Source organism: Drosophila santomea, chromosome X (assembly GCF_016746245.2).
Source record: "Drosophila santomea strain STO CAGO 1482 chromosome X, Prin_Dsan_1.1, whole genome shotgun sequence".
NCBI lineage: Eukaryota > Metazoa > Arthropoda > Insecta > Diptera > Drosophilidae > Drosophila > Drosophila santomea.
Window position 1 is genome coordinate 16,241,736 of NC_053021.2, and position 13,465 is coordinate 16,255,200.

At 44.4% G+C, this 13,465-nt stretch overlaps 1 protein-coding gene across 2 annotated transcripts; it reads left to right on the plus strand.

Moving 5' to 3' along the window:
- Positions 1-352: 352 nt before the first annotated feature.
- LOC120455742 (homeobox protein B-H1) lies at positions 353-6,166 on the plus strand. 2 transcript variants are annotated; one of them, XM_039642164.1, is made up of 3 exons: positions 353-1,453; positions 4,394-4,622; positions 4,734-6,166. In XM_039642164.1, exons 1-3 carry the CDS (start codon positions 559-561, stop codon positions 5,329-5,331), a joined length of 1,722 nt encoding a protein of 573 aa, XP_039498098.1. In that variant the 5' UTR covers positions 353-558; the 3' UTR covers positions 5,332-6,166. The 2 variants fall into 2 exon arrangements, with proteins under 2 accessions (XP_039498098.1, XP_039498099.1); XM_039642165.1 differs by lacking the exon at positions 4,734-6,166 and having other exon boundaries at positions 353-1,458; positions 4,394-4,550.
- The last annotated feature ends 7,299 nt before the right edge of the window (positions 6,167-13,465 follow it).

The following is a 13,465-nucleotide window of genomic DNA, read 5'->3' on the forward strand; positions in this document are numbered from 1 at the left end:
GACCGACATTTGGTGCTATAAAAAGCGAGAGACTGCAATTCACCACTCCGTGCTGAACTCACCACAGTGCCGGCAACATGGCGCTGCGCGAGAGCGGGACAAACGATGAGACGGCAATAGCCGCGGAAGCGAGAGGCAGCGAGCGCGAGCGACTGGCCATCCCCTTCCGGCCTTCGGTGGCATATGCGGCCCAACCACCGCCTATGACAAAGTGGCAAATTTGTTGCCACAGCCGCCGCTCGAGCCTCTGCCGCAGTCGGCGTCGGCAGCGGCGCTGGCAGCGGCAGCGGCGGATCGGGCAGGTGCGTTTCATAAACGCTCAGTCTCGTTTTGGCAGCCAAGCCGCTCACGACGTCGCTGGGTGAAAAGTTGAGAAAAGGCCAAACAGAAACAGAAACAGAAACTGAAACAGAAACAGAAAACAAAGTAGAAAACTTGACAGCCATTGGAAACAGCAGTGAATGTGCATTTTTTTAGTGAAGTGTTGAAAGCAAACATACATATTTCGTATTCATAAACGAGACGAAAAGGGAGAACGCGTGAAAGCCCCTAAGTCCTATGAAAGACTCGATGAGCATACTCACCCAAACGCCCAGCGAGCCAAACGCAGCGCATCCCCAGCTGCACCACCACCTCAGTACGCTGCAGCAGCAGCAGCAGCAGCATCAGCACCACCAGCAGCACCACCACCTCCACTACGGCCTGCAGCCACCGGCGGTGGCGCACAGCATCCATAGCAGCAGCACCATGTCCTCCGGCGGCAGCACCACCACCGCCTCGGGCATCGGCAAGCCCAATCGATCCCGCTTCATGATCAACGACATTCTGGCGGGCAGTGCGGCGGCCGCTTTCTACAAGCAGCAGCAGCAGCAGCACCACCACCACCACCAGCAGTTGCACCACCACAACAACAACAACAACAATTCGGGCTCCAGCGGCGGCAGCAGTCCCGCTCACAGCAACAGCAACAACAACAACAACAACAGCATCAATGGCGACAACTGTGAGGCAGCCAATGTGGCAGGCGTCGGTGCCCTGCCAACCGCCCTGCACCACCCACAACCGCATCCGCCCACGCATCCGCATCAGCATCCGCACACACATCCGCATGCGCTGATGCATCCGCACGGCAAGCTGGGCCACTTTCCACCCACCGCCGGCGGCGGCAATGGGTTAAACGTGGCCCAATATGCGGCGGCCATGCAACAGCACTATGCCGCTGCTGCTGCCGCGGCTGCTGCGCGCAACAATGCAGCTGCTGCTGCTGCTGCGGCCGCCGCTGCTGCTGCTGCTGCAGCTGCGGCTGCTGGTGTGGCCGCACCACCCGGCGACGGTGGGGCGGATGGCGGGGTGCCACCGGCGGGCGGCGATCTGGACGACAGCAGCGATTACCACGAGGAGAACGAGGACTGCGACAGCGGCAACATGGACGATCACAGCGTTTGTAGCAATGGTGAGGTGAGCCTCTGTACTATGCGGGGGGTGGGGGGTGGGGGGTGGTCGGGAAAACACTCTAGTTAATCTCGCAAAATGCCTTTCCAGGCAGTAACTTTCTTTATTCGAACTGAGCTAGAACTAAATTTAAAACAAATAATGGATTGAAAGAGAACCTTTAATTAACAAATTAGATCAATGTTGAGCTTAACAGAACTTGCAATCAAATATATAATAATTAGTCAAGTTATTGAAAAAAAATATCCCTGTCAAATTGACTTCCATTTAATTAAGCCTGCTGTTGCCTTTGAAAATTCATATATAATTTATAAACTTTACTTGCTTATAAATTGTTTTGTTAAGCTAGATTCAAAACTTGCAGGTCTGTTAAGCTTAGCCTTTTTTTAATCTAAACGCAGATTCTCATATTATTAATAGTATATTATCAAACTTTTTGTTTAATAGCTGGTATGCCTCTGGGTGGTATTAAATGTATTAGCACTTAACAAACTCGCACCGCACTTTATAGGCAGCTTTAAATTAAAATTACTCAAATTCCCCATTAATTCGTGTTAATAGTTCTGTTGCGAAACGCATTTCATCATAGCCAATTGTAAAAGTAATTCAATTAGCTAAAAAAAAAATACGTATGTAAGTCCGCCGTGCAGCAGTCAAGTTCGTTGCCTAAGTCTTTTGTTTTGAAGCGTGCGCCTGGAAGTGGGGAGCAGGGGCTGCAGTGCGGAGCGCGGGGGAGAGTGAGGTGGCGGCCCTCGTCGATGTCGCTTTGCAAAACAAACTGTAAAAATGATTGCATGACCATTTTACATTCTCGTTCTTGTTGCTCCTATTTGTTGTGGTTTTAGTTGTAAATAAAAAAATAAATGCATTTTCACGCTTTGTTTGCGTCATTGCGAAGCTTCTAAACTCCCCTTGCTCGTTCGCCACGCCGCCAACTTGGGGACATGCACCTGCAGATCTGTTAGCTATTATGGCAGCATGGGGGCGTGGCCCGCAGTGGGCGGGGGGTTGATGGAAGAAGGGGAGCTACCTGAGCTGCAACAACAACAAAATGCAGTTTAAAAACTGCCGCAGTCGCAGCAGCAGCAAAAAAATCTCAAATAATTACACACATCGCACTCACTGCCCCCCGCCTCGCCGCCCTCCGCTCGCCCTGCGTCCTCCTCTTATCTCACGCACCTGCCCCCTTCGCAATCATTTAATTGTGGAAATTGTTATAAAAATGCATTTAACCCGCTTTAATAGACGCCCCATGGCAATGGCAGTCGGGCAGCGGCAAACGAAAAAAAACGTTGCAGTCTGTTTGCTCATCTCATCGCCACTCGGTTCGTTTTACCTCGCTTTTGGCCAGCTTTTCATACTCTCCACTCCATCTGGGCCCTGTTTTGTGCCATTTATTGCCGCAATTTCCTGTTGCCAATTGCACTTTTATAAACGGTAGTCGGTAGTCGCGTCGGCCAGCTTCTCTGGGCTGACAGCCAGCGGGCAGGGAAGGCGGCAATCCGTCAATTCATCGGAATTTCGCAATTGCGATCAGCTTCAGTTGCAAAAAAAAAGAAAATTAATATCGATCACTAGAGTTTTATTTAGAAATTGAAAAAAAAACATATTTATAATAATAAAATCAGTTGGGAAAGCTACTTTTTAAAGCTTAAATAAAAAAGGTATATTTATATCTATATTTAAATCTTAAATTTGCTTTAAAATAAATTAGTTTCAAGAGATAATTTTTTCAAAAGCGTTACTCAATTATATTTGTCATTTATTTGTTGCTCTTTGGTTTTGCCTTAATTTTTAATGTTCCACAAATTATCGGGCGCAAATCGATAAGTCAGCAAGTCGGCGCCAATGTTCGTGAGTAATTTTCTTTAATTGAAAATTAATTTTATTCAATTGCGGCATTATCGCTCATTTATCGCTGCCATTAATCATTTATCGTTTTCGTTTTATATGGTAAACAACTTTCGCCCTGGCGGCACTATAAGCTCTTGATTAGCGATGATTAATCGAAATAATTAGCCATGCATCTTTATTTGTTTCATATTTCAAAGTTTAATCGTAGGCACAGATTCTAAAGAACTTTTTGCAATTTCATTTGCAATGACAAGTATTGAATTCCTCTTGTTTAATAAATTAATTGAAATATATATTAATATTATTTGTCTGCTTTCTGATCAATTCAAGCATACGGCTAAGGTTGTTAAGTTCCCCTTTTTGAAAGCCCCAGTAGACCAAATTTAAGTGCGGCACTTGGCAAGTTTTCGCTTTAAATAATTTAACGCATGAGAGTTTACTTAACCCCCTGCAACCCCTTAACCCCTTGACCACTCTCCTGACCATGGGCCAAAAACTCGCTCTCGCTTATCGGGTAAGCACAATCGGTTGAATTTACATAAATTTTATATACTAAATGGCTGGCCAGAAAAGGCCGCTTTTCCACCTTTTCTGGCCAAGAACACTTTTTGCAAAAAGGGGTGCTTTGGGTGCGCTGGCTCGGCTTGCCTATCTCTCTTGCGGCTTTTTGTGGCAAGTTTAGACATTTTGCAGCACGTTTTTATTACACTTACACACACGAACCGCTTTGTGAGCGGAAGCGGCAATTGCGTGGCCATAAACGAGCCTCTAACTCTAACTGTAACTGTAACTGCAACTGTTTTAATAGATCGCACAGAGATCTAAATCGAATTAGCCGCGTGGGCCCCACAAAAATGGCAAATATTAAAAACTAGTTTTAAGGCATTTAAAATCAGTCTTGAATCTATATAACTATTACCATATTACTTGGTTTTGATTTCAAAGTTATTATAAACAACTTAATTCCTTTTCATACAAAGTGATTGAGTTTTACGCACATCTTAGATTACTAAGAGTAGTATTAGATTATTATTAGATTATTTTCTATATATTGCTAAAATTCTCATGCCCATCTCTTCTGTTTCAGGCGGCAAAGATGACGATGGCAACAGCGTCAAGAGCGGCTCCACCAGCGACATGAGCGGTCTGAGCAAGAAGCAGCGGAAGGCGCGTACCGCCTTCACGGACCACCAGCTGCAGACGCTAGAGAAGTCCTTCGAGCGGCAGAAGTACCTCAGCGTGCAGGAGCGCCAGGAGCTGGCCCACAAGTTGGACTTGAGCGACTGCCAGGTGAAGACCTGGTACCAAAACCGCAGGTGTGTTCTTAAATGTAATACAAATCTAATAAGAACATGCAATGATATGATTACAAGACAATATGTATTATTTTTTAAACTTACTAAAACTTATCTAATATCATTTTACAGAACCAAATGGAAGCGGCAAACAGCAGTGGGTCTGGAGCTCCTCGCGGAGGCTGGCAACTTTGCGGCCTTCCAGCGACTGTACGGCGGATCGCCTTACCTGGGCGCCTGGCCATACGCGGCCGCTGCCGGCGCCGCCCACGGAGCCCCGCCCCACACGAACATCGACATCTATTACCGCCAGGCGGCCGCTGCGGCCGCCATGCAGAAGCCGCTGCCCTACAACCTGTACGCCGGCGTTCCGTCCGTCGGCGTCAACGTGGGCGTTGGTGTGGGCGTGGGCGTGGGTCCGGCGCCCTTCTCCCACCTGTCCGCCTCCAGTTCGCTGTCCTCGCTGAGCAGCTACTATCAGAGTGCCGCGGCGGCCGCCTCCGCTGCGAATCCGGGCGGACCGCATCCGGTAGCGGCGCCACCTTCCTTGGGCGGCGGCGGATCTCCGCCCAGCGGGCTGGTCAAACCGATTCCGGCCCATTCCGCATCCGCCTCGCCGCCACAAAGGCCACCATCGACGCTCAGTCCCACGCTGAATCCGGGCAGTCCGCCAGGACGATCCGTCGACAGCTGTTCCCAGTCGGATGACGAGGATCAGATCCAGGTGTGAGCGTTACGCCGTCGGCTGTGTGTGTGTGTGTGTGTGTGAGAGCGTGTGTGTGAGCTTATCATCTTGGCTTATCAACTTGGTCTCAAAAGTGCGAATATCCAGGGGATATATAAACTACATGTTTGGGCTTTACGAATTTAAGTTACATATCACTCGTTTTGTAAATCTGTCGTATTGATATGATGTTATTGTTTCATAAAACATATAAGTTTACGTGGCGTTTAGGTTATTTAGATGAATCAGAAGTGGCAGCAATCTTGCACCATATCACACATCCCTTTTGTGGTTCAAACTTTAGTACAAATTTAAGTTTAAATTTAACAAAATTATATTTGGAGGCATTTATAAACTTACAATCTAAACAAATTATTGTTTTAGATCATAGAGAACAGCACAAGTGTGTTCAGTATTTAAAACAAAACCATGGAAACTTGGTAAAAATTATAAAAAACATTTGTCCAAGTTCAATATCCCCAAGAATTCGCGTTTTTGAACCAGAAGTTAAGCCACGCTTGTGTGTGTGTGTGTGTGTGAGTGTGTGCCTGCGTGTGTATATATTCATAGCTTTGTGTCTCTGTGTGTGTGCTTAATTTATTTGATTTGCTCTTAGTAACTTATTCGAATTGTTTTTAAGGGTTTTTTTTTTTCAATATACGATAATGAAGTAGAATTAAGCGAATATTTATTTAAATGTTGTAAAAACTAGCAGCCAAAAAAGCAAAATAATTTTGTATAGTTAAGCCTAACCACGAAATGTATTATCGAATAAACCAATTTTTTTTTTGTCGGTAGCCTAGAACCATAAACGTTGTAACTGTAAAATGTAAAGTACATTTAATCGCATATTTTTTTGTCTAAATAAAATGTAACAGAATGTGAAAATAGAGCAATCGTTCTGCGGTGCGGGAGGGGGAGGAGAGTGGACGTGTCCCGGGGCAATTAATATAATGACCAACAGAAACAATTTACAAACGATGTCGGCGGAGGGGGAGGGGGAGGGGAATGGGATAGAGGGAGGGGTGCAGGGGCTTATACGACGACGTGCGAGCCAACCCCTAATGATAATAATTGCATGCAAAATGCATTTAACCGCAATTAGTGCATTTATTAGGCCAAAAGTTGATATATTGAATAACTGCCACCGTTGGCCACCAACTACCAGCCACCAGTTACCAGCTACCAACTACCAGCTACCAGCTACCAGTTACCAGTTACCAGTTGGCCAAAAGCAGAGGCGTCCCTCGCCAGGGGGGTTTCTCCTTCGGGTTCGAGCGGTTATGGCCATGTTCGGCATTGCGTGCTCGCATGCAAGCGGCGCTGCAGGCGAAGGCTCAGCAAACGATCCTTGAAGTGCTGCCAAGGACCAAGGATATACCAGCTGACTGAATCCGAGGAGCTACCAAATGGAGCTTACGGATTGTGGATCCTTCAAGGCGAGGAGCAACTTCTAGATCATAAAGTTGTAGAAAGTTATAGTTAGTTATATGATAGTTATCTTTTCTATAAAACACAACAGTTGAGTACTTTCTATATAGCTTTTTATAAATGAATTTTATTAAAAATAAGCTAGCAGTTTTTTAATAAATATGTTGAAAGTGTAGCAGCAGACCAAACTTTATGTTTTCCCTTAACTTAAAAAGTATTAAGAGTAAGTTCATCATTTCAAGCCACTTTTCTTGATACCTAAAATATTGTAGCTTAATAGCTCGATTCATTTAATTTTAAGAATAATAGTGGAGCACTCTTGTTAGGGTATTCCGCAGTCGACCCTATTTCTGGTGCACTTTAGAACACCCCTGCACTGCGTTTTTGCTGGCAGCACGCGTGTTCTGGGTCTCGAGTTTCTTGTGTGTGTGTGTGTGTGTTTGAGTTTGTGTTTTTGCGCCTTCATCGACAAATTGGCCGCAATGTTTAAATTGCAGTTGGCCTAAAACAAAAGAGACGCTTGGCAGGACAATGAAATGACAACAAAAACACGACGCTGGCCAGCGGGCAACCGTTCATTAAAGACAAATGACACAAAACACAAACTCGCTCGCTCTCTTTCCCTCCGCTATCGCCGTCCCACTCAATTAAACACGACCGTTGTTTCAGTTTTCACTTTATTCAGATGCTTGCTGATAATTATGGCCAGCACTAAAAAGGAAAACCAATTTGCAAACATCACACAACTACTAGGAAAATATGTTAAACGAAGAAAAATTCTCAGCTGTTGACTTTTTTCTCTGATCGTGATTATTACACATCCAACTCAATGCGAGATTCATGACTTCCCGCTTTTGTAAACTCCATTTTTAATTCGCGAGCATTTCGCTTATAAATTTCGTAAGTAAACACGAAATTGGCTGCGGATTCATGTATAAATTAAAGACGCATCATCAGGCGTTTGATATGCAAACACATCGTATCCAAAGAGCTGGAAGCTCTTTCCCATTGGGGGATTGGGATTGGAGGATTGGAGGATTGTGGGATTCGGGGATTCTGGGATTACAGGAGCGGAGGCGTCGACCCCGGACGCATTTATGAAATGAAGCAGAAATATTGCCTGCTTACTGTGCTGTAACCAATTTGCATGGAAATCAGGCGCCGACTGTCAAAGTACCTGCCACACATGGCCGCCATCCTCGCATATAGACATCCAATTAGCCGCACATTTTTGTGGGTGGTCCGCACCATCGTCATCCACATCCTCATCCTCATGCTCATCCTCATCCTCATGCTCATCCTCATGCTCATCCTCATCCTCATCCTAGTGCTCATCCTCATCTGCAGCCACCACAATTCGCTTAAGCAGCCAATCAGCACAGCAGGGTGGTTGGATCAAATGGAAGTGGATGGCACGGAGATACAGGAGTTGCAGGACGGGGATTCTTGTGGCTGTGTACTCTGTACTTGCACCTCTTTCGCTTATTTATCTTACAATTCTCAGAATGAAGAATACAAAAATGTTAATAAATGACAATTCTCAAAATGAAGAATACAAAAATGTTAGTAAATGACAATTCTCAAAATGAAGAATACAAAAATGTTAATAGATGGGCAAATATCCGACTTTGTATTCAAATGTATCCCATTTATTACATTTCTTACCTTAGACTTGATATGATGTGCTAGCTGCTTTTCAAGTTCAGTAAAGATAAGGAAACTTAATTTGATAAGCGTAATAATGGATCAAATATTATTTCTTACACTTTACATACAACCCCAATTGCTGTATTGATTTTTTATAATTACTTCGCCACACATATCTCGCTCCGCTCAGCCCAATTTCCTCCAAAAACTGAAAATTTCGCCGAATAAACAGGGGGCAGAAAAATGGAAAGAAAAGGAGAGGAAAGCGGACCGGAAGAACGCCCACGATTCGCGGATTTTCCCCCAAAAATGGCGAACGGATGTGGCCGGCCTTCAGCCCACTCACCTGCATTTTCCACCTGCAATTTTCGCTCGTCGAAATGTGTAATTTACAAATAAAATGGAAAACGAAATTAAAAGTTTATGCTCGCGCCGGAATGGGAAATCAACTTTGTTTGCATTTAATTCGCACTCTTGTTTTTTACCTTTGATTCGGTTTTCTCTTTTTTGTTTTTTGTTTTTGGTTTATTTCCATTTGTTTGTTTAATTTTTTTAATATTTTTTTTGCCTCTCGCTTTTTGTTGATTTCTGTGCAGGTGACAGTGGACATATGCCATTAATAAGTGGCTTGTTTTTGCTGCTTATTTAATTAAATTGTGATTTAATTCCCGATCCGGATTCAGATTCTTGTAACAAATGGTTTGAGGGAGTTAATCTCCGTTCTGTTTAATTTGTCACATTTTGCCATGGCTGTTATGGCATTAACTATTTACCCACCATAACACCATAACACCACAACACCACAACACCACAACATGCCGATTTTTATATATAGATTGCATTTTAAATAAACATTTGACAGCGAACGGAAATTGCGCTTAATTGCCAGCAAGTTGGCTTTCTCATTTGATTTTTACCCCGCTTTATCTGTCGCCTTTTTTTTGTTTTTTTGTTTTTTTGTTTTTTTGCGACTCGTGTTCGGATAATTGCGCTTAAATAAATATTTGCCCGATAATTGCAAAATGTTTGTTATTCCCTGCTCGGCTCCCATCGCTTTGTTGGCATAATTGAACTTGGTCATGGATTTTGCAGGCCACCGCAGCGAACGCGAAAATCCGAGAATTACCTCTGTGAGTCCCGATTTCTTATTACCGTGTTTTGCCACTTTAATCGCCTGTCGTCTGAACAAAAAAAAGGAGTAGATTTGTTATGCAGTCCTCTAAAATTTATATTTGCATTTATTTAGGCTTGTGTGTTGAGTAACAAGATTGCACTGACAAACTCAAAGATTGTATAAAGATATATTATAATTTAATAAAGCAGGTACTTCATAAATATTTTAAAGTGCAATGTAAATAACTATGAGCATATATCATATAATCTTGTTCCACATCAGGGCAACTGGCCGTCGGCTATTCGCCAATTTTCCGGCGATTTGCGAAGCGCAGGAACGCCTAAAAGGCGGCATGCAAAAATTCCACGTGTTTGTTTTCGCTCCCTTGGCGTTCGCCTCTTTGGGTGGCGATTATATTCAATAATTGTGTGCATTTAGATAAGTTACAAGCCTCGAGGGCCGCAGACAACCACTCTGGGCCACTCTGGGCCACTTTCCCGGACTTCTGGGCCAAATGGAGCCCAGTCACGCCATCGTCATCGCCATCGTCATCGCCATCGCCATGGGCAGTGCAACTGGGAGCCACTGGTGTGTAGGTGTTGAAAGCGGCTGCAGGCGAGGGAATCCGGAGAATCCGGGCAATCCGGGGTATACGGGGTATACGGGGAATACGGGGAAGGGAATCGCCTGGCAAATTGGCCGGCGCAGAAATGTGTCGGAAGTGTTTAGTAAAAGTTAAATAGAAAGCATATGGAAGATTTATATGCCTTCGCCGTCTGTAGTTATGCAAATTATTCGCCAAGGCGCTTTGCACTTCTTTTAAAGACTGCGAATATTTAGAAAACTTAAAGAAATATAACAAAATTACAGCCATGCAATACCACAAATTATTTCAATGATGAAACATTAAAGTTGAAATGAAAAAACTTCTAGATGCAACCATTGACTGCTTACATTTCTTATGTTTTCATACGTTTGTAGATGATTAAAGTAACACATCTATGTAAAATATTAATGAATTCAGTCTTGCAATTAAATGTTAGAGTTGAAACTAACACAATCTGTGACAAATGCTGGCCATTTATCTCTTTGCCTGCGAATTGAATGCGTTTCCGAGAGGTGTAACCTCCGCAGTCCCGTTGCCAGGCCATAAATCTCGCTTACTTCCGGTGGCTCGCACATCCGTGCCCGAAGGTCCTTTGCACTTCTAATGGCTTCCTTGGGCCGCCTGGCTGCTCTAAACTGCATATCCTTGGGCTCAAGTGCAGTGGGTGGAATGGGATGGTAAAGGGGCATTCGATTTTCCGCGGACTGTCATCAAGTTTTTGTCCATTCGGCAGCCGTTGCTTTGATTTATGTGCATTATCCTGGACACGTGTGCGCACAAATTGATCCTTTATGAGCATTTTGCGGTTAATAATGCAGCGGCACGTGCCGCAATGCCCAGCGTTAAGTGTAAATGATAAGCTCGTCCTTCAGTGGGCGGATCAAGTGGCTGTCCCACACACGTGGAGTAGAATAGAGTAGCGTAGAATAGCGTAGAGTAGAGAATGTCCTTTCTTGGGGTTAAGTGTTAGTTTGTTTTTGGGCCGAGGACACACGATGGCGAGTGACTCGCAGTGCTTGACATGTGACACCTTTTGTGCGTACTGTGCTGTTAGTTTTGGTCCTTTTCGATTTTAAAGCGCTTAGTGCCCGGGATAAATCCCAAATGCCACTTCACACTTAATTTGCTCATAATGCCCGACGTAATCCCTTGACTGGGCCGCAGGACATCCCCTGCCAACCCCTGCAATCGCCTTCCTCTGCCCAGCTAATATCCTGCCAATTACGCTGGCAACAACAATATTTTCCCTGCCATTTTCCACCACCACCACCAGCAGCAGCAGCAGCAGCAGCGGGAAAACCTCACCGGAATCACCACCAAAAAAAAAACAAAAAAAAAAACAGTAGCAAAGTTCTAAGAGATTTTACAGAAACTGAGGATCGGATCAGATGGGCTGGATCTTATCATTTACTGCTGCCCGTTCACATATGCCGCTCCTAATGTGACAAACTCATCGAGTCCTTGATGTGCTCGTTGTCCTTTTGCCAGCAGCATCAGCATCGCTGATAAGGCGCCAAATCCCCGTTTGTATACACATTTATTTTTATTTTTTTTTTTTGCCGCATTTTAATCCTTCGAGCCATTGACAAATTGAGATGGCTGGCCGCCGATAGAAAGTGGCAACAAATGTTTTAATTTGGAATCTCTCCTCGTCGCAGGATTAAGCCAGGAGTGCCGAATGGAAAAAGGACACGGCCAGTTGTTCAGCTGTGAAAAGCGTTTGGCCGCCGATCTGATCGGCTGAATCTGATCTCAAACTTGGAACATTATTCGATAGCAATCGGCTGGCAAAGGTCCTATGAAGTGGAATTATGAAAAGTGATTAGGTTTTGGGCTTTCGCCTAAAAATGTATTTAATGCACTCGAACAAAATAGTGTTACTATATATCAAATGGCCACTCTTATTGCTCATTCATAGTATACATCTTTGGATATAATTTGCGAGTATTCAATAGTAAAAACCTTAAGCAAATGCATCTTTCCCAATAAGAATCATATCTTTTAAATCTTTCAAGTTTACTCTTCACCTGATCACGATTCCCATTGGAGTTAATAGAGTTCACAAGGCAGCCAGCAACGCCACTATAATAATATTTTATTTTTTGCTTGTGTTTTTGTATTTTTTCTCTTCTGCCATTTTGGGGCAATTTCCAATTTCCACTTATAACGCAATCGGATTGCGTGCCACAAATGACAAGCTCTTATGAATTCGCGAGACGTTGCCCTGGAATTATGATTTCATGTGCCACAGCCTTGACTGTGGGAAGCGCATTTGAAGGATCGCTCCTTCGGGGGCAGCACCCACACGGTGGACTGGATGGACAGGAAGCCGGGCAAAAGGATGAACTCGAACTCGAACTCAAACTCGAATTATGCCCATCGACCACATCCTAAGCAATTATGGTCATTAAATTGGCATTTGAAATGATGAAAGGCCGAATGGCTGGCAAACTGGCAAAGGAATACAAGAAACTATTTAATTCTGATTTAATTTTGTGGCGGCGGTCAGCGGAGCAGAATGCCACCCGTACGGTGAACAACTGTCATAAAAATCACGCAGCGGAAATTATTTTGTCACCATTTATAATTGCATTGTCACAGCGCCAGTCAATAGTGCTCTGCGTCGCTGTTATTATTGTGATTGGAGGGTGTTGAAAGTAACACCCCGCACATTAAATCAAGTGCCACCCAAACCGAGCCACCGAACCATCGAACCACCCAACCACCCATCGTCATACATAAATTATTGAAAAATCATTCTACAAATAAACCCAGCAAGGAGCCAGCCAGCCAGCCAGCCAGCCAGCAAGGACTCGCCAGACAAGTAAATAAAAGCCACCACCTTTTGGGCCAGTTCACAGGCAGTTCGCAGTTCGCAGCTCGCAGTCCGCAGGAAAGAGGAAAAAGGAAAAGGACACGCTCTGACTGTGTTGATTGCTTTGACAAGACCGCAAATAAAGCAGTAAATAACTGGCAAGTGGGTGGCTCGGGTGGCTTGGCTGACTCTGGTGGATTCCGTGTGACATCGGACCTGGTTACATTGCGCATACGCCGCGTGGTCGAAAGGAGCGGTGGGAACAGTAGATCCACTTTCGGCTTTCGTGGGAATCCCTCTAAGTGCACAGTTCTTATTTTCAGGCTAAATGTTATATTTGGAAATAACTAAGTTATAATTTAAATATTATTATAATAAGTATATTTTATTGACTGTGCTGTTAGCATGCTGGAGTTGCTGATTCAGCCCACTGTGCACGGTGGCCTCGCCGCAAGCAAATCCAATTAATTTCATAGCGCCTAAAAACTTTAAGCGCAAGCGTCGAAGCACAGCGAACGCAGCCTCC

What these genes read in the sequence shown, in the direction of transcription:
- LOC120455742 (XM_039642164.1), top strand. Translation starts at nt 559, where the DNA reads ATGAAAGACTCGATGAGCATACTCACCCAAACGCCCAGCGAGCCAAAC. An exon ending in TCACAGCGTTTGTAGCAATG is followed by an intron (nt 1,454 to 4,393) that starts GTGAGGTGAGCC and finishes CTTCTGTTTCAG; the next exon opens with GCGGCAAAGATGACGATGGC. An exon ending in ACCTGGTACCAAAACCGCAG is followed by an intron (nt 4,623 to 4,733) that starts GTGTGTTCTTAA and finishes ATCATTTTACAG; the next exon opens with AACCAAATGGAAGCGGCAAA.